General features: G+C 38.7%; 1 protein-coding gene across 1 annotated transcript in view; it reads right to left on the bottom strand.

Moving 5' to 3' along the window:
* LOC124186196 (irregular chiasm C-roughest protein-like) overlaps positions 1–20,461 on the bottom strand; it is a 90,161-nt gene extending 69,700 nt beyond the window's left edge. The window contains exon 1 of the mRNA XM_046577687.1: positions 18,390–20,461. Within this exon, the coding sequence (XP_046433643.1) occupies positions 18,390–18,502 (113 nt within the window). The 5' untranslated portion in view covers positions 18,503–20,461. The remainder of the gene's footprint in view (positions 1–18,389) is intronic.
* Between the last annotated feature and the right edge of the window lie 232 nt (positions 20,462–20,693).

Genomic DNA, 20,693 nt, shown 5'->3' with positions numbered 1-20,693 from the left:
CTCATGCGCAATTCTCAAAACGTCACTCGACGATCGCAACATCCTCATGCGCAATTTTCAAAACGCAAATTCGCCATTTGTTCTCCATGGCGATGATTGCTCGAAACGAAACTAAAACTAATTATTCAACGGTGCGCCGTCAGGTCTCGCAAACTAAAACACCATGCTCAAACTTCTCGTCTCAACTGCTGCGCAACGCAACGGCAATTTCGACTATACATCGCCTAACCTCGACTAAACACTATCTTAACTAAACGTAAACTTAACTAGGTGCAAGCACCACTATATTTAACTTCAACTAAACACAAGCTCAAAGTAACTCAACTAAACCTACATTATCTTAACTAACGGGTACGGAACTCAATGCAGGCGCAACTAAACGTAACCTAAATTATACGCAATCGCAACGCATCCGAACGTAATTCTTTTCAAAATACTCCAAAACGTTACCCGCTAATCCGAGCACTCCAATTCGGTGCTTCCCGACCTACTCGAGAGGTGACACAAAAAGAAAACGATAACGCGGCTCGACCCGATACAGCGAAATTCGGCTATACTTGATTTCACTAACGAGAAAGATTCAACTAAAACCCGTGACGCTACTCAACTTTTTCAGAAACTCAAAATTTACTTTACTCTAACTCGCGGACTCAGGCTACGGTCATCAAGCAAGAGAATCGGCAAAAGAATTTCGAGTACTTTTCTATAACGCAAATCCAAAACGGCTATCCGTTACTCGGCAAGCCTTTTCACAATTATGCTCGAAATTCAATCGCGGGGATAGAAGCAGCGCTTACCTTCTACATCCTTGCAACCCCCTTTCCATTCCCTTCGCGATTTTTGGGCGACTCCATTGCTTCGCGGAACTCCCCCAAAACGCGACTATTAATCACGACCGCCAGAACTAGAGTGATTTCAAAAACCTATGATCTGCCGCAACACGGATCTCGATACGCTATCCCATACGTGACGTCATACCCCCAAGAATATGCAATAATCGATCCGTCATCGATTTCGTCGATCGCGCAACTCGACGCGCACCTTCGATAGCATCGCTGCGCAGAACTTAAAGCTAGCTCGCAATCTCGTCCTCCGCGCAGCTCCATGACGTCTTGGCGGTGAGCGTGGTGCTCCCTCGTCGCTAGTCGGTCCGTCGCAAGTTCGCTGGTCAATTGTTGGCGGGGTGAAGGGGAAGAGGCTGCGGCGCGCCGGCCGCCAGCGGGAATCGCGTCCACCTTGGATTCCCGCGATGCGGGGATCTGCGTCGGCTCCCCCTCCGCAGCCTCGACATCCTTCCTTCGCAATTGTTGCTAGTCCGCCATTTCGCAATTTCTTCGAATTCGGTGTCGACTTCTTGCCTGATGCCGTTGTAGCTCGAAAATAAAAAAAACAAAAAAAACTGAAATATCTTACGCTGGTCGCTAAAGTGTCCCCTCTCGGAGTTTCGGATGCGTGACTCTAGTCCTGGCGCTCTTTTTCAAAAACTTCGCGACTCAATTGTGAAAATTCCTAAATTTTGGTTCCGCCCAGGGTTCAAAGAGCCCCTTGTAACGGGCATCAAAAATGCCACGTTACAGTATATATATATATATGTATACACGTTGTGTGATTTCCGGATGTAAGCGACCCTCATTTCCGGAACACGGAATCAGGTACCAGCCACACGATTTAAAGATTAGAGTGGAAGCGATGCTTTTGGTAAAGAAAAATGAAAGTGGGTCAAGTTTAGCGTAGCGGGCCTTGGTCAAATATTATTGGGATAAATGATTCAACGGCGAGTGCGACAAGATTCCTTGCAAAAAATCAAGGATAAATGTTCTTTGCGCGGAAATCGTAGGATGGATAGTTTTCGAGTTGGAGAGCTTTTAAGTTGAAGAACCGCGGAACGACGTGAAGTTGGACAAAAGAGCGTCGCGCGCCCCGCCTCTCGGGTCGTCTGCTAGAGGAGCGAGGCGGCGATTGGTCCAATTCGAATCTTCGATAACTCGCTAACGGTACGTCTCTCGATATTCGTGTAAAGGAAGTTTCTAATCAATTTTAAGCGTAGAATCCGCGTGCCGAATACGGCAATCTTCCGATCTGAAATAACCGACGAAACGCGTTAACCCCGAATGAAAATTCAAATTTAATAACGTCGTTAAATCTAACCGAACGTACGGGGGATGGGTTAAAATTCTATGCGTCAGAATTTTCGAAGATTTATCGTAAGGAGAGGGTAGATAAGAGAAAGGGGATGAATACTCAAGGGTGGATGAAACGGTGAGTGCCTGGCAGAAGGCACGCGGAGAATCCTACCACCTCAAGGTCGGGCCAATTAGACATTTAATTACGACGGCAAAGGAGATGCGAGGAGAAGAGGGGGGAGGAGGTGACGGGATTGAGAGCGGCAAGACGCTTCTGGATAGAAACTTCGCTTCGTCCTCCCCTGCCCCCGAACTCGGATTGCGAATTTGCGACGTACGTGTGTCCGTGTGTTAGGTAGTCACCTTTTCGTGTATGTGCGCATTGAGAATTCATACCTTTGCTTCCCTGTCACAGAAATGTCAAAATCTTAACCACCCACCACCACCACCACCACCACCACCGACGGCGAAGATAATTATCTCTACAAATTTCAAGATTAACCTCCCTTCCTTGCGACCTCTGAGAAGTTTGATGGAAATTAATGTTCGTCTTAAAATGACAATTTTGCCTACCACGTTTGTACCACGCGTGAATTTATGTAGGTTGTACGTTTCCGCACTGAAATTAAAACGACTATTTTACTATTCACGTGTAACGTAGCTTTTACTGCCAGTTTGTTTAAACTAGCTTTTGTGTTTCCAAGATTTACAGAATTTTTTCCCAAACGAAATGAAGCAAAGAGTAATCGTATTTGTCACGATTTTTCTCCTTTACACATTACAAACTCGAAACTTTCATAATTTTCTATTACATTGTTCCGTGAAATGCAGAATTTTATTTATAAACTTATGGAAAAATATTTTCACAAGAAATTTTATACACGCGAAGAAGATTCAAAGACATTTCAAATTACGAGTATTAAAAAATACCAAAAAAAAATAAAAAATCAGTTTTCACCCCAACGGTGAATCGATAATAAATGATCTGCGGGAGAAACTGTAATTTGATTTGACGAGCGATGAAATCGTTGTAAAAAGAAAGGAAGAAAAAAATACTTCAACAAGCGATTATTTATCACAATCAGCCCATCGCTACGCAATTCATACACCAAGTTAAAACGAACAGTGGTGAATAAAAAATAAAAAATATAAAATGTTGTCAAGGTTGTGAAATGTAATAAAATAACCGTTCAACCTTCATTACGGAAAAAATAATGTATTTTCAACAATGTTATTCTAAATGATGTTCAAGTATATTTTATATCTATATCTTATGCGTATACATATATATATATGTATAACTTTAAACCCGGAGAGAAAACTGTAATATCGTTTGACGATAAACTGTATCAAATTTCATTCGATAGAACAGATCTTTTTCTTCTCTCCACGTAACCGTTGTTCGATTCTATTTGTATGTTATTCTAGAGATTCCTTGAAATTGAACACCTTTCCCCCCCATTCCCAAGAGAAGAGATACATTTTTACGCATATAGTGGTCGTCATACGGCAGCTAGATAAATGTATTCGAATTATGTCAAATGCCTGTTTTTTTTTTTTATTTTTTCACACACCTCGTAGCTACGGTTTTATTGTTATTAAAATTTCATCCCCGTCTTAAGAATCTGAATCGATTTTTAAATCATATCACGGATGAACAGCGTTGAACATAATTTTATTTTCTCCAATTCCTTCGAATAATGATAAAAATTGTGGAATTAATTATTAATTTCTATAATATTGAGAATTTTTCGTTTTTTTTTTTTTTTTTTTTTTTACACATTCTCAATAATTATTAACCGCGAAAGGGAAAAATATTTCCAAACGAAGGTTGCTTAATATCTGACATCGTCAATGCGATAGATTGTAACAAGATTTGATCGAAGGAAACTGTTTCGAAAAAGATAAAGAAACAGAATGACGAACGGAAAGAATGCGTGATAAAATTGTCGCTGAGAATGTCCGGCGAGAGTTGTAAAATTAATTGTGGGATGTGGAATTAACTCGTCATTTCCCCTCCAACAAGTGCCGACTTCCGTCAAGTGTAATAAATGAAAAGGAAACTAACGAACAGTGAAACGTGAACTTGCAGTGAATGAGAATAGGTAAATATAACAATAGGTATACTTGAAAAAAAAAAAAAAAAAAGAATAAAGATTCGCTCCTTATTTACTTATTTTCTCCAACAAATACACACTCATATATATGTCTGAAAAATTGTTAATTAAATCGTCATTAATGGGTAATTCCGGTGACATTTCTGTGACACCGAGTTTTTGCGTTTTCCAAATTACTAAAAAAATATGTCATCGAAAATTCCTTCCAACGAGACTTACGTCAGAGGTATTGTTACATGCGGTGAAGAAAAAAAAAAAGAAAAGAAAAAAAATAAAAACTATGCGCAAGAAACTTTGAGCAGAAAATTTTCAGCCCACCGTTGCCGAGTCTTGTTGGAAGTTCGGTAACTTGAAAAACGAAAAAAAAAGTGCGTTTACTACACTTTTAGCAATGATCGACGTTTGGTCCGTCCGTTGCGGAAAAAGAAACTAAAAAAAAAAAAAAAAAAAAAAAACCATGAATCATTTCAAAGAAAAGAAAGTACGACGAGCAAAAATAAATTGCACAAAAAAAAAGAGCGTAAAAAAAATTTGAAAAAATTTGAAAAAGAAAAGAAAACATAGAAAGAAGTAAACAAGGATGAAAATCAAAGAATCGCATGTCCGCGAAGAGGAAAATTAGCTGCGGGATGCAAATTGGCTGCTGATTCGTATTCGCGAGCGTAAAGTAACTAGATAATCCGACCGATTATTAGCGCTTTCAATATGCAAATCGCTTAGCGCGTTTCGGTAAACAGAACGGGTCGATGGGGGTTCGCGGATATAAACGCGCGAAGGTGAAGGATGAAAAAAGAAGTATGATGAGGGAAGTTTGGAGGGGTCGTCGCGCTGATGGCGCGGGCGCCACCCTCGAAGGTTTAAAAAAAAAAAAAAAAACTCTCTCAAGTTCAAGAGACTACGAGATGGTCCGCCTTTTTCCTCTTTTTTTTTTCTTTCCTTTTTTGTTTTCACGCGGCGTCAAAAATCAACCAAATCCTACAAACGAACGTTGATGAGTGTATAAAAATGCGCGCGAGTCAAGGGTGTGCCAAAAAAAAAAAAAAATAAATAAAAAAAAAAAGATTCTTTACAATACCATTATTTTATCTGTTACAAAACCATTGCAAATGTGTCGTGTGTACACAAAACCAGAAAAAGAATTAGAAATCTGAGATAAAAGGAAGCGTGCATAATAATATGACGATCGCTGCGAACTAAAATTTGTCGCTGTTAAAATTGATAGAAAAAAAAACAATTTACAAACGCCGACAAAAGACGGAGGAGAAGGTAAGAAAATAAAAACAAAAGGGTATGAGAAAAACAGAAAACGAGAGAAAAAAAAGGACATCCTACATTCTCCGAATGTTAAAATTAAACGACTAGAGAAAATTTTTCGTCCGTTGGACGGATTTGTCGAGATTGCGCGCAAAAATTTTCTAAACGCAATTCACGCGAGTGTAAATAATTGAGTTACTATTCGTTTTATTATTTTTTTGTTTTAATTTTTAATCCCTACGCAGTCGTTATACGTGAAACATTACACGTGCGTACGAGTAAATAAAATATAACATTCCGATTATGCGATTTCGTGCAAATTTTACCAACATTTGCACGAAAGTTACGAAAAACGGTACACATTTTTTTTTTTTTTTTTTTTATTTAGCAGACATTTTCGCCGCGGCGCACGAAATGTTTGTCGCTGTTGTCGTTGTTGTTGTTTTTACTTTTACTTTTCGTGTTTTTTTTTTTTTTTTCCCCCCCCAGGTAATTCCAATTTCCCAATGAGTTAAAACACAACGATTTCACATTATCCGCGGTATACAAAAATAATTCCCGATACACGAGAATCGCGAGTGTTTTTTTTTTTTTTCTTTCTTTCTCTCTTGCTTTTTTTTTTTGTTTTTTATTGCGACTGAAATAAAAACGTCGATTCTGAATTTGAATGAAGATCGATATTTTTCGTCGTTTTTTTTTTGTTTTTGTGTTTTTGTTTTGTTTTGTTTTTTTTTCGCCCGAACGAAAAGAAGAGAGGGAAAAAAATAAGACTAGAATTGTTCGTGGTTTTTTTTTTTTTTTTTTGTTTTCGTTTTTTCTTTTTTGCCCGTAGTAATTTCGAAGCGAATGAATGGAACGTTTTTGTTTGTTTTTTTTTTTTTCTCTACCATCATCCACCACGCCTCGCGCTCTAATTCGGTGTTCCTCTTCTCTTCTATTCTCACGCCCCCGCCTTTTATTCCTCACCGCCTCAAACGAAAGAAATGAAATATAATATTCCGGCACGACCACCCCTGGCTGCATATATCCCCGCGTTCCATTTCACCAAATCCCCAGTTTTTCTCACCCACCCTTACGCGCAGACCAACAGCAGCAGCAGCAGCAACACACGCAACGCAACGTAACGACCCTTCCGCCGCAACCGAGAATGGACGAGAACCCGGCGAATCCGACGGGAATACGAAGAGAGAGGGAGAGAGAGAGAGAGAGAGAGAGCTGGTTGATGAAAAAAAGGGATGAACGGAATAAAATGAAAAAAAAAAAAAAAATTAAATAAAAAAAAAAAAGAGGGAAGGAAAATACCAAGCAGGCGAAAATTAGGAAGCGAAAAAACTGTGAAAAGGGGTGGAAAATCGAGTGGCAGGGGTCAACGGAAGGTAGGGAGGGTATGGCGTAAATGGTGAATATGTATACAGATGTGTGAAACGAGAAAGAAGAAAGGGATGGAGTGAGAGAGACAGAGAGAGAGAAAGAGAGAGAGAGAGAGAGAAAACAGGAAAGGAAATCTTGATAAATCACTGGTCGTTCTGTCGGGTTGAAGAGGAACGATGAAAAAAAAAAGTACATATATTTTCAAAGGAACAGAGTTGAACAAAAAAAGAGTTCCCCTATTTTGCCACCCCTGATTCGGCTTTTAAAGAATGGAGAGAAAAAAAAAAAGTGTGCGGCAGGTATCATCCCTTAAAACACATGATCAATTAGGTGTCATTCTCGTTGTTTTATTTTTCCGGTTTTTCGTTTCTTTTTCTTTCCAGAATGAGGTTGGAGTTGGTAACGTTACTTAAACGATGCATTTTCATGAGAGAAAAAAAAAAAAAAACAGCAACATTCAAATTCTTGAAAATATAACGACGTTCCGAGCTGCAGACTTCTACCTTTACCGATCGAGCAAACTCAAACTTATTCTTCTTATATTAAATAAACAAACGAACGAAAAGAGATATGAATAACTTTTCCAAACCCCGTTACAAAAGAGCGATGCACCGTTGAAATTTCAATCACTTCCGTTCGTTTGTTTATTTAATACGGGAAGAAAAAAATTGCGATTTTGCTCGGTCGGTAAGGGTAGGAATACCACACGACCTTAACCCTCATTTCATTTGAAAATAAATCGAATGATGAACGGTGCCGATTCGTTAACATTGATTTCACGCGATTTCCACTTATTTCCATCTCGTAGTGTGAATTTCAACCATTATTTCACTCTCATCCGATTTACTTTCATACGCAATTCCGTCAAGAAAGCTTATAAATTTTTCAACACTTCCTTGAGTTATCGGCCCCTCGTATACGTACATATATACATAAATATATACGTATAATTTATTTTTGATCCCTGCAAAACAACAACCTACACAACCAACGCCGTCTAAGACCCTAAACCAGCTATCCGTAAGGTATGTATGAAGGTACGAGCAAGAAAGGAGTAGAAGAAGGGGGGCGGGAGGGGGAGGGGGGGGGAGAAACATCAAAATAAATCAAGTTTCGCGGGTTGTGTGTGGCGCATGCATGCGCAGCATGTGGGGAAGAAAAGAAGGCGGAAGGACTGACCAAATTTCACCTTCTGGGTTGTTTTAATGCCTCCAATTCCTCGCCGACTACATGTATATACATATATATATATGTATATATATATATATAGAAAGGTATAAGGAAGCAAAAAAGGAATCCCTTTATCCAAGAGGGTTTTTCTCTTCTCCCGAAACGCGTTGTTCGTTAAATTTCCATTTTCGTAATTTTTTTTTTTTTTTTTTTCTTTTCCCCTGTCCCAGAACTTTTATCCAACAAATATTTTTCACCTCTTTAAAATATCAAGTACTCACGATACCACGTACGCTTGAATTCTACATTCATAGTCATTCATTTTTACGAACGTCGTCGGTTATATTTTCTACGACATATAAGTCAATATTTTCGTATCATTTTTGTCGTTACAAATATGTGTAAATTGTTGTTGCTGTCGTGAAATTACTATCAGCGCCGATGGCAAGTTTCATTATCTTCACCGCGTGGTAAATCGATTGTCAAACTTCGTAGTCTGTGTGGAATAAATATAAACAAGTAAAGGGGGAAGAGGAAAGTGAAAATAGGAAGGTAACGTAAGTCGTTGAATCGGCAGAAAAGAAAAGAAAAGTAAAATAGATAGAAAGGAGGGCAAGAAAATAAGAGATGATTTTCCGGGGAAAGTTTTACATGCTCTTGTTTCGTGTATCGGGGATTATAACTTGACGCATATAAACTTTTTCCCTTTTTCGATTACCCTAAACTTTCATCTCTCACCTCCTCGTTTCACCTAATTTTCCTAATCCTTGGCTCGAGAGACTCGCTTCGCATCGAGGTGTTGCAATTAGTTTCAAAGTGCGACAGCCTTCTTCAACGACGCGGCTTGCCGACTTTGATATATTGCAAGAGATTATCTCTAACTGTCGGATAATCGTTGCGTCGCATTTACCGCCTGGATATATTAAGTTATGCGTATATATATACATATATATATGTATGCTGAAAATGAAGAAAATGAAAAATTGGAAGAAAAGGAAAAAGAAGAAGAATCCTCAGAAGTAAGAAATTAGTTACACCGTACACCGTAATAACGCTCCTGATTAAAAAATGTAATTCTACTCGATTCAATTTCAATTTTCATTCATTTTGCTTTTCATTTTATTTTCGAATCTTTTATTCTACCATATTTCAAACTAGCAACGAATGTTTATTCGACCCGATTCGTGTCGCGACACGCGATAAAATCTGTGCGATTAAAATACGAGGAAATTATTTATAATTTTCTCCTCTGTTGCGTTGTATCCCCATTTGAAGGGGATTGAATAAAAAGAGACGATTACGAAAAGCGATTTGAAGAATTGCGATCGCCTTTCCGGAGTCGGAGAAAAACGATATGTGAAATAAAAATGGGAAACAGATGCGGGAGGTTATCGTCGTCAGGGTTGAACGTCGTTCGTTTTGTCGTGAAACGTTCTATACACGTACAACCAACGACCGCTTTTAGCGATATTAAAAGCTTAGAGATCAAGTAGGTAACGTGTACATCCGTGAAGTGGTGGATATAGAAAAAAAAAAAAAAAAAAAAAAAATACAGGGTGAGTGTCATACATACTATGAAACGTAATCGCGTTTAAATAATATATCACTTTCCACTTATTGCAATAACTTTTCACGTTACCACAATTACAATGATTTCTCAGTTACTACAATTAAAATGATTTCCCAGTTACTACAACTTACAATAACTTTACACTTGCTGCAATTGCTTCCCATGTTAGTAGAATTACACTGATTTCCCAGTTACTACAACTTGCAATAACTTTCCGCTTACTACAACAATTTCCCAGTTACTACAACTTATAATAAATTTTCATTTCCTGCAATAACTTCTCATGTTAGTACAATTTCACTCATTTCCCAGTTACTACAACTTGCAGCAACTTTCCACTTACCGCAACAATTTCCCAGTTACTACAATTAAAATGATTTTCCAGTTATTACAAGTTACAATAACTTTCCACTTACTGCACTAACTTCTAACGTTAGTAAAATTACACTGATTTCCCAGTTACTTCAACTTGCAGCAACTTTCCACTTACTGCAACAATTTCCCAGTTACTACAACTTACAATAAATTTTCATTTCCTGCAATAACTTCTCATGTTAGTACAATTTCACTCATTTCCCAGTTACTACAACTTGCAGCAACTTTCCACTTACCGCAACAATTTCCCAGTTACTACAATTACACTGATTTCCCAGTTACCACAACTTACAATAAATTTTCATCTACTTCAATAAATTCCCAGTTACTGTAATTAAAATAACTTACCATCTACCAGAACAACTTTCCATATTACTAACGATAAAACATTTTTCTAATTAATTACTATTGAGAAAAAAAAAAAAAAGAAAAGAAAAAAAGAAAACCAAATCCCTCCATCTCTTTTGGCGTAAGTTCACTCACTCGCCGGGTAGCTCGCTCAGTGAAGGAAGGTTGGTTCGCGAGGTAACAGAAACGAGGGGCGAAATTTTATTTACTTTCCGGGAATCGATAGGGGGCGCGAACCCCCGGACGAAGCGAGCAAGCAAGCAAGCAAGCAGCAAGGGGGGGAGAAACGACGGCACCGCGAAAGCGCCGCGACGCCGACGTCGACGTCGGTCGTAACGTAGTCGTCGGGTACGTCGCGTCCCTCTTTTGTTCCGACACAGAGGCATCCACCTTCCTCTCCCTCTCTCTCTCTCACTCTCTCGCTCATCTCCTTCTCTCTTTCTCCGTCCTTCTACTCGGTCGGTTTCTTGGCCTCGTATAGATGCCGCGGAACGCTGCTCAGCCATTCGCTCGGTGAATCAAATCAAATTCACCGGCCCGGCGCCCCGATAGACACATTATTTATCCAAACAAGCATACACACAAGTACGTACACGAGTTTCGTTCGGGTCCCTCGACGCCGCGTCGCAGTTTATGCTCCTTATGCGTTTATACGCGCAAGTTACGCACGCCTGTGTATTTTTTACCTATACACGTACATAAATATGCCGCACGTAGCGTGTCGCGGCACGTAAATCGCGCTGGTCGTACATGACGTTGTGACGTGTATTGAGAGAGAGAGAGAATAAAAAAAATAAAAAAACGTACCAAAAGATTCGAGGGGTGAATTCAGGGCCGATTTACTTCGAACCTGACCTAACCCGCAGCGGAATTGTTATTACGGTACAGCGTACGATCAATCCTTCCAAAAGCATCTCTTGTGCGAAAATTTTGCGCCGAGTACATTAACGCGTAAACTGGCAAGTAAATTTCACTCTGGAACGTGGAAAGTATCAGCGTGAAAATTTACGTTCCGATAAGTACCGGCGACGACAAGTGTCGTGGGGAAAAAAAATTTTAACCAAAAGAAGTGAAATCAAAATTCTTACTGCCTGATACATAATTTCTGCGAAAAAATTCACCGAGAAAAGTTTGATTTGTTATAGTAGCTAGAAACATTCGCGATGTAGTTGATACGGATTTTCGAGGTTAGAATCTCAAATGATTGAGAGGTGGTGACTCGGAAAGGTTTGGGAAGCATTTGTTACTGGGTCGGCAAGTTGATTCCTCAAAAAAACGGTCGGAATTCAACGCTTAATGCTCTTTGAGAATTCAAACGTACACATTTTGCGTAAGTTGGCCGGCCTGCGTCGCAGACAAGAATATCGCTGCGTGAAGATTTCGCCGACCAATGAGATTTAATTATTTGGCGCATGCGCGGTTGATTTTCAAGTTTCAAGAGATTGTCCGGGTATATAAAGTATTTGACTAAACTTTTCATATTCATTCATGAAATAACCGCAATCAACAAATATCGTGAAACAAAATTCGCCTAATTTTTTTTATTATTGTATCAAAAGAATTACCGCTTTTCTAAAATAACGAATCCAAACTACCGATATGGATTCGCTTCGACTAAATATCGTATAAACGTTAACTTGAAGCCCACATCCGTATAACCCGTATACAATTCACGCGTAATTCTTACACGATTTTTTCTACCCAACTTTGTTCCTCAAAACAAGTTTGAAGGTTCCATTTGGGTATAAAAATAAGCCTGTTAAAATTTCACCCCCTAATACCAACACATTAAGAGTTTGCGCATCGCACTTTTCTATATTCCATAACAATAATATCGAAAAAATGATTTTTGCTACCTCTGATTTTTATAACTAGCTAACGAAGCGTCGCAAAGAAAATTCACCGAAATACTTTTTTAGATAACAGAAAGCTCTTGAAAAAAGTTCTCTTACACCATTCTACGATAAATCTACACTTTCAAAAGTTATTCCACGTCTTTCAAATAACTTTTGCAATAGCGAATTTATCAGAAAATAGTAACAGATCTTTACAATATATATACATAATAATATTTTCGCCGTGTAGATCAAAAGCTTCCGTTCATGGTAGTAAAATAGTGCGTCGGTCACGTTTTTTTTTTTTTTTTTGTTTTCAAATTTTTAACCAACTTTGCGGGATCCGCGACCGCCGATCTTGAAATCATCAAAAAAAAAAGAAACAGCACTTTTACAGTATTAATGATTGCTCTTGTACCAACGCAACGCAACGACGACGAGGACGACGTTAATCGCGATCGTCGACGTTCAGTCTAGGACGACGTCATCGAGGACGTTCCAGGAGCATCTATATAATCAGCAACAACAGCGGACCTAAAGGCTAATAACCCTGCGGCAGTTATCTGACATGAACAGCATCGACTTCTCGGCACAAAGAGGTAAAACAACAACAACAACAATGACAACAGCAACGACAACAACATCATCTCATCATCCCACGCGATTATAACGTACCTATGCCTACGTTTATATGTATGGTGAATTCCACGCCAACTCAACCTGGGTCTGACAATTGATATATATATATATATATATATGGTCCTTATTCAGGGTGTTGACGAATTTTTGCCAAACCATCCCCCAAAATCAACTTCAAATAATTCGAAAAAAATCGCCTAATCTTTTCAGACTTTTACATCTAATCTAAGATGGTCCGCATTGTGATCGAAGTTTCTTACGGAAATTAACATGGATAAAACTTTTTCTCTCGGTATATATTTTATTGCAAGAGTGACAATGTTCCAAATAATCTGTAACCGCGAGATTTTGGTGAGAATTAGTGCTACTGTCTGGGAAAAAATAGACATCATCGTACGAGGCAATCTAGACGAATTGCACAACCACGAAACCTGACTTTTTTTTTTTATTCAGAGGAAGTGCAATTCGTCTAGATTGCCTCGTACGATGATGTTTATTTTTTTTTCATACAGCGTCGCCAACGCCGACTGAAACCTCGCAGTTGCAGATTGTTTTCGGAACATTATTACTTTCACGATAAAATATACAGTGCGAAAAAAAGTTTTTCTCACGTCATTTCCGTAAGAAACTTCGATCACAATCCGGGCTATCTCAGACTTGCTGTGAGAATCTGAAAAAATTTGGCGAATCTCTTCAAATGATTTGAAATTGATTTCGGTGATGGGGCGGTAAAAATTCGTCAACACCCTACACAAGGACCACCCTAGTATATAATATACACACAAACACTCTGACGCTAGTAATTTTATAAACCAAAATATAAGCCGCGCGTCGCGTTAAAGCGTAGCTAAAAATTAGAATTTCACTTCACCGCGAGTTGAGGCAAGGAAAAATAAAAAAATAAAAAATACCGACCGTCGGTTTCAGACACCCCCGTCAACCTTATCTTCTTGCGTCATAATGTACGCATCCTGCACGTCAATATCGTACATATAATACATGTATATGTACAGTAGTACGTATACGTCACGGACCATTTACGCCTGCTACGCGTGGTATGCAACCCGACACGCGTCACTGATGCTTGTCTGTCTGTCTGACTGACTGACTGACGATCCGATATTTCAGAATGAAAAACGATTGGAAAGAGTCGTTGAGGGGGGGTGGGGGAAGGTGGGTGGGCGAACAAAGAGAGTAGATGAAAAGAAGACGATGGGATAAAACTGGGATGGGTATCCAATACCATCTTATACACTTGTTACACGTACATTATGTATAACATATACACACACACACACACGAGGAGAAGATTCATCGATCAATGCATGATCGCCGATTCGAACGTGACGAATGTCCGTTGTTCTGTTTTCAAGGATCCGTCGATAAAAAAGAAAATTGTAAAATAAGGTCGAGACAAACTCGTGTAAGTCGTATTAGTCGATGCCGATCGTCTGGAATTCAATTAAAACTGTACCTGTTTTTTTTACCTAACCCCTGAGGTTGAGAATTGAAACGAAGAAGAGGAAGAGAGAGAGAAAAAAAAAAAAGACAAGGTGTTTCAAACAATAGAATCTCAACTGGAAATAACCGATTACTTTTAAGGAATTTCAAAGCTAATTACTTTCCATCGTATCGCGTCGTTGCGCGTGTTTCTTCCTCGTCTCGCGGTAGCGGTAAGAAAAAGAAATAAATAAATAAATAAATAAGTAAGTAAGTAAGTAAATAAACAAATAATCGCAATCGTTCGTCAGATTTATTTCCAATTTTTAATTTCTTTTTTTCTATTTGGATATTCGGTTTTTATGTCGTTGTATAATAACGTAAACGGAATTGTAATCATGTATAAAAAAAAAAAAAATTACTTCGCGACACTGCCATATCCAATTTTCGAATCATCGACGTTGAAACAATAATTCCGCACTCAAGTTTCAAGAAGCTCATTTCATTTTTGCGTTTCAATGAACTGGAGAAAAAAAAAAAACAAGAAAAAAAAACAAAGACAACAACGTCTTACGCGGTTTCTTTTTATTTATCTATTTTCCTTTTATTGTTGTTGTTGTTGTTGTTATTATTATTATTAATATACTTTACAAAATTACTCGTCATCCGCACTGTTGGAAATGATTCGTGAATTTATTACACATTTACTTACCGTTGAAAATTGACAAATTTGATTTGATGCGAATAAAAATGATCGATTTGAGCGAAAGATTGTAAGAGAAACTGCAATAGAGTAATTTGAACTTACAATATTGTGTTGATAAATTTAATGTATTGTTTTGTAAATTGAATAAACAGCGAACGTATATAGGGTGAATTCGCTGTTACGTAACCGAATAAAACATCGAATACGTTTCCGTACAAAAGAAATTTTTAACAATGTATTTTTATTACGTTTCGCTGCGATTCGAAGCGGACCGACGAATAAAATATATCACCGTTCCTATCCATCGAGCATATTCGCTATTAGACACACAATTTATGTATAAATAATTTACACCATGATGGAAAATGATTCGAACCGTTCGATCGGTTGATTTATTCGACTTTTCGACCGTCAGTGTATCGTTTATTCAACATCGCTTTAATAACTTAACGTACAATTTCAAAGCCTGCGTGCTTGAATAAGGGTTGTTAGTGCGAGTGAAATGAAAAATAATTGAAAAAAGTTTGGGGTCTTTTGTTTTTTAGTTGTTTTCCCCAAATCAACGAATACGACAGACACGTGAAAGTCTTCTTTCACCGGCTTGCATCTTTCTATTTCTATTTTTAATAAATAAATAAAAGTTGCCGAAGAGAGAGAGAGAGAGAGAGAGAGAGAGAAAGATTTTTGTCGTTTAAGGAGAGAAACTCTGACAATGAGAAAGGAATTGCATTCCGGTTCCCCCAACTTGAACCCTCGGCTAACCGTCGTTGGATTTAATTGTAATTAAATCACCTGCATCACCTCATCTCCGTCTATAATTCACTTCTTCGATTCCCTCTATCCGTATCTCGCAACCTCCTTTCTTTCTCTTTCTCGGTTTTTCTCTCTTCAAAATGCATCGAGGGGCTCGTCTAGCGTAAATACCGTTTCTCATAGGTTGTTTGGATATTTTTTTGTTTTTTTTTTAAACAAACCATTGAAACCAAGTTTCTCATCATTTTCATATATATATATTGACATTCGAACAAACTTTGTGCATTTTTCAGAAACGAAATAGTTAATTTAACCTAACGTATATCGCCTGATAGGAACGTGTGTTTAAAAGAACAAAAAAAAAAGAACAAAAAAAAAAAAAAAACGCTTCGGTAGTTTTCGTTTTACGAAAAAGTTTTCGAGTTTCCGTCACTTTTTCCATTTGTTTAGCTCGTAAAAGAAAAACGGGTATAACAAAGATGCTGTAAAAATTTGAGCAGGATCACTGTTTATTTTTTTATTTTTATTTTTTTTTCACACACGTCCCTACGTCGAGCGGTTATTTACTATTTCGTCTCGAAAATATTGACAAAGTTTGTTTAAATGTCAATAAATAAATGTAATGTGAAAATTATGACAAATTTTGTTTCAACGGTTAGTCTTGAAAACAATACCCAAAGGAGCTTTTTAAAAAAAAAAAAAACAACCGAAATATATTTTCTAATAATTCAAACTTTATACCACGTGTATGTACGATTTTAATGTGTACAAACATTTTTTATTCAATAAATAAATGCAGCAGCAGCGTACCATTGATACAGTTTAAGAGACGAGATGCCCGTTTGTGGAATTTACGTTCCGTGTAACAAACTCGCGTTATCGACCCCTCGGCCAACCTGACCTGACCTACATTATCATCGTTTAGTTATTCGATTTAGTCGTCTTATTTAACGCGGTATATTCACACAGTCTATAAAGAACAATTGTATCGTTTGACAAGTCTGATTATTTTGACGAATTTTCTCAGAAATTTATATTTCAGGTATACAATTCAGGATGACGATGATGACGATGAACAACATCAACCTCATCTTCCGCGTTTTGCGCGTTTTTTTTTTTTTGTACAGATTCATTCGCTTAATATCCTAAAACTCATTTTCGTCATTATTTTTTATCGCGACAGTTGGTCTCGAAAGAACGAAGAGTCGAGACTTTTGCCAATTTTCAAATCAAAGATACAACGTAATTAATTGGCAACTGTACCAAGCTCTGATATTACGTGCAACAAAGTCGAGGGGTAAAAAAAAAAACTATATGGAAACAATGTATGTACCATTAGTGAAGAAAAGATAATTCCGGCGACGACATCAACCGTGACTCGAGTATCAAAAAGTAGAACTTGAAACTATCTTCGAAGAGACTGAAATGTGAGAGAATAATTTCCCACGATACGAGGAAATCAAAACAAAAACGTAAAAATGGCATTTAATGTATGTGTACATATGTATCTATAATAGTGGTTTCTTTTACAAAACTTTTTCTTTCTCCTTACGTACCCTTCGAAGTTTTTATCCTCAAACGAAGCCTAGTGAACCGGAACTAAGATTCTAAAAGAAGACTCATCCGGTTTGAATTCTTCGAACACACTGACCGAAATATATCAGAAACTATGCAAATTGGAAAGCTGTTTTTGGTATCATTTTGCAGATAATCGAACTTTCTATAAAACTAAAGAGTCAAGACTGCCATATACGCAAATGTTCATCTTGTATTCGATACGAACGATACGAAAATGAAACTCAAAAATAACTTTCCAACTTGTATACTTTACGAGATATTTCGGTTCGAGTGTTTGAAAAATTCAAACCGAATGAGTCAAGTTTTAGAATTTAGGAATCGAGTTCCGTTTTCACGAGACTTCCGTTTGAGGCTAAAAACTAACTTTTCGAGGGGTACGTGAAGAAGGGATAAAGAAAAAAAGAAAAAAAAAAGTTGAATAAAAAAAACCATCCTAGTATCTATAATGCGTGTATAGAAGAAACCTCTTTCAACTATTCATCGTCCTGGTCTAAAGAATTTTGGCTTGTTTCAGGGAGAAACATCCAGCCGTCGGCAATCGTTGGGGAAAAAAATTCTTGGGGCACGAAATTTACATAACGCGAGAAAAAAGATTTCTAGGGATTTTTTTTTTGCCACAAAAATCTGAACACGGTAATTGAAGTTCGTAACGTCGACCTAACTTAAAATTGTAAGAAAAACAATGACTACTTTGCAAGTTTAGAACGATCGAATTGTAGTCAATTGCTCGCGTCGTTACATTAACCTAAAAAATTTCATTCATTTCATTTTGAAAAAGTATCGCGATTACATTCGGATTCGCTACGCTACACGAGAATACCATCACAAAATTCTCCACTACAATAAATCACGCACTGCCGCCGAATGCGAGGCAACGCCAGAAGGATTAAATCAACTTCGGGGATTTCCGCAGACCTCTAGTGACAATAACAGGAGAAAAACGGTGGCGGGTGGGAAAAAAAAAGCAAGATAGAAAAAAAGAAAATCCCTAGGGATCGATATTAAACAAAAGGCAAATAATCGTTGAGAATCGAAGGTGGAACGAAAACGTCGACGAACTTCACATCGTACGAGAATAAATAAATGTAAATGCGCTAATTGACAACTTGCCTCTGGTTTCTCCGTGCAGGATGAAACGCCGTCGTTGTCGTCGTCCTCTTTCTCCGATTCTCGATAACTTGAACGGGTCGCGCTGCGATTAGCGACATATTCACTTCGTTCATTCAAAGACACCGAGGGTGCGAGAGAAAGAAAAAAAACCCACTCTCGAATATCACGAAATCACCACCAATCCAAAACAGAAAACAGATTGCAGGTAGCGCGGTTTGTTGAATCTTCGGAACAACACTCACAGAATCACCACCGAAACCATTGCGGCATTTTCGTTGTTGTTTACCGCGCAATGGTAACAACGATCGTTTCTCATCTTTTTTGCGAGGTTCACTTTTTTTTGTTATACTTTTTTTTTTCAATCTTTTACTTCGAAATTGAATTTTTATCGCATCAATCCGCGAGTCGTGTATTAATAAAGGCGTGTTTCTTTTGTTTTATTTCTTTATTCACGGCAACGATTGTTTTCCGATCATCGAAACAATCGGCCAACTTCACTCAGCTCGAATTCAAACGCGCGCGTTTCGAATTTCAACGTTCACACGCGAAAAACACCGTCACTCGGCGAAAACACGAAAGAAAGAAAGGAAGTAAAAGGGAAGAAAAAAAACACACACACACACAACTCCCAATAATTCCGCAGGGAGTTTCTTCGCTTCGTTTCTGTTTCGTATTTCACACTGTATCGCCGACGTTGGTCGGGGACGGACTGATCGAAACAATCTGCCTGTATAGGTTAATCCGTTCCGTTTATCTATTTTGTCGTTGTTTAGCAACAGGTTATAGTAATAATGATAATATCAAATCCGATAATGATAAAATTCAATCTACAGATTTAACCAAGATGAAACACAATAGGTATAATATCGAATTAACAACGATAATTACAGCGAATAGAAGCGAATATCGTCAAGGCAAAACACACACCGACTTTTCCTTCTCAAGAACTTGTATATTTTACTTAACAGAACGTTCTTCTTCGCTGTACCCTCGCATTCGCGGGATATCATTAGTGTTTCGTTTGTTTTTCCGTTTCGTCTTTGCGTAATTAATCAAATCCGTAGCCAACTTCTTCTTGTTCTTATTACTATTATTATTTTTATTTTCATCACTTGTGCTGCATAAACGATGAATTTCACCGGAGATGTATATATATATATATAAATTTTATGACGACTATGAGGAAAAAAAATAGTACCGATGAAAGAACACACTATGATCAAACACACCGCTATGTATCGAATGAACACGAACGAACACAAGAATAACTCTGCATCAAAACTGTGTTGCGACGATGAAAAAAGAATCTAAATAACCGAAACAGCTGCCGATCGATCAATCCGATGAATTCTCTAAGAGTGGGGATGATTGGACGGTGCATGGAGTAAAAAAAAAGCCGGCGTTAGAAAAGCCCCGGGCGATGAACGGTCGTCGATGATGATTCGCTAGTTAAAATCTCGTCGTCGTCGTCGACGTTGTTGAAGGTGAAAAAGGATTCCCCGTTGCTCATATCGAAGACGACAAAGCCGGCTCGAGTCCGAAAGCGTCAGCTCTGAACTCTTCCGGCCTATAAAGGTAAGCAGAAAAATTCGTATATCGAACGTCGAACGCGAGTCATGGGAGCAGGACGACCGCTACCCTCTGTCCCGTGGACGAATCGCACTTAGCTTGAAATATCAACAACATCACACACAGTTGCACAATATCTTCATGCGGTGCGTAATCGTTAGTAATCCGTACAGATGCAGGTGAAGAGAATTTTGAACAACACGCACTCGTCACGTCACCGTCATCACTTGGCTGCTCTGTTTGTTTCTACACGTACTTCGTGTGGTTTTAAGAAAACAGAAAAAAATAACGATTCCTGCCCCCCCCCACCACCGCCACCAACTACCGCCAAATGGTCAGAAAAACATTCGAAACTGTAACGATAATTAAACACGATCGCGCAACAACACGACGAATTTACACCCAACTTACTCCTGATTGTCTACTTCTCCGTCCGCACGCATTCGCGTTACGCTTGAAATTATACGCGCGCCGCGATGCACCTTTCTCTCGACGTACGTACGTCGCGTTGCACCGCAGGTACGAGACTGACGTTCGCCGAGCGAGCCCCCCCCCACACGACCCAGTCAACCGCCCCCCTCCCACCACCCCGCTGCCACCCTGCCGCAGTCGTGGGGATCGAGTGGGGGGGGGCGACGGGCGCGACACACGCGCGAGATCGGAGTGGGGAGTGGGTCGCGTGGCGGTCGTGGTGGAGGGGGGACGCGCATGCGCCGAGCTCGCGACTGGCTCATA

This window comes from Neodiprion fabricii, chromosome 7, assembly GCF_021155785.1.
Source record: "Neodiprion fabricii isolate iyNeoFabr1 chromosome 7, iyNeoFabr1.1, whole genome shotgun sequence".
In the NCBI taxonomy this organism is placed as follows: Eukaryota; Metazoa; Arthropoda; class Insecta; order Hymenoptera; family Diprionidae; genus Neodiprion; species Neodiprion fabricii.
Note: the sequence above shows the minus strand (reverse complement) of the source record. Positions and strands in the feature narration are given on the sequence as shown.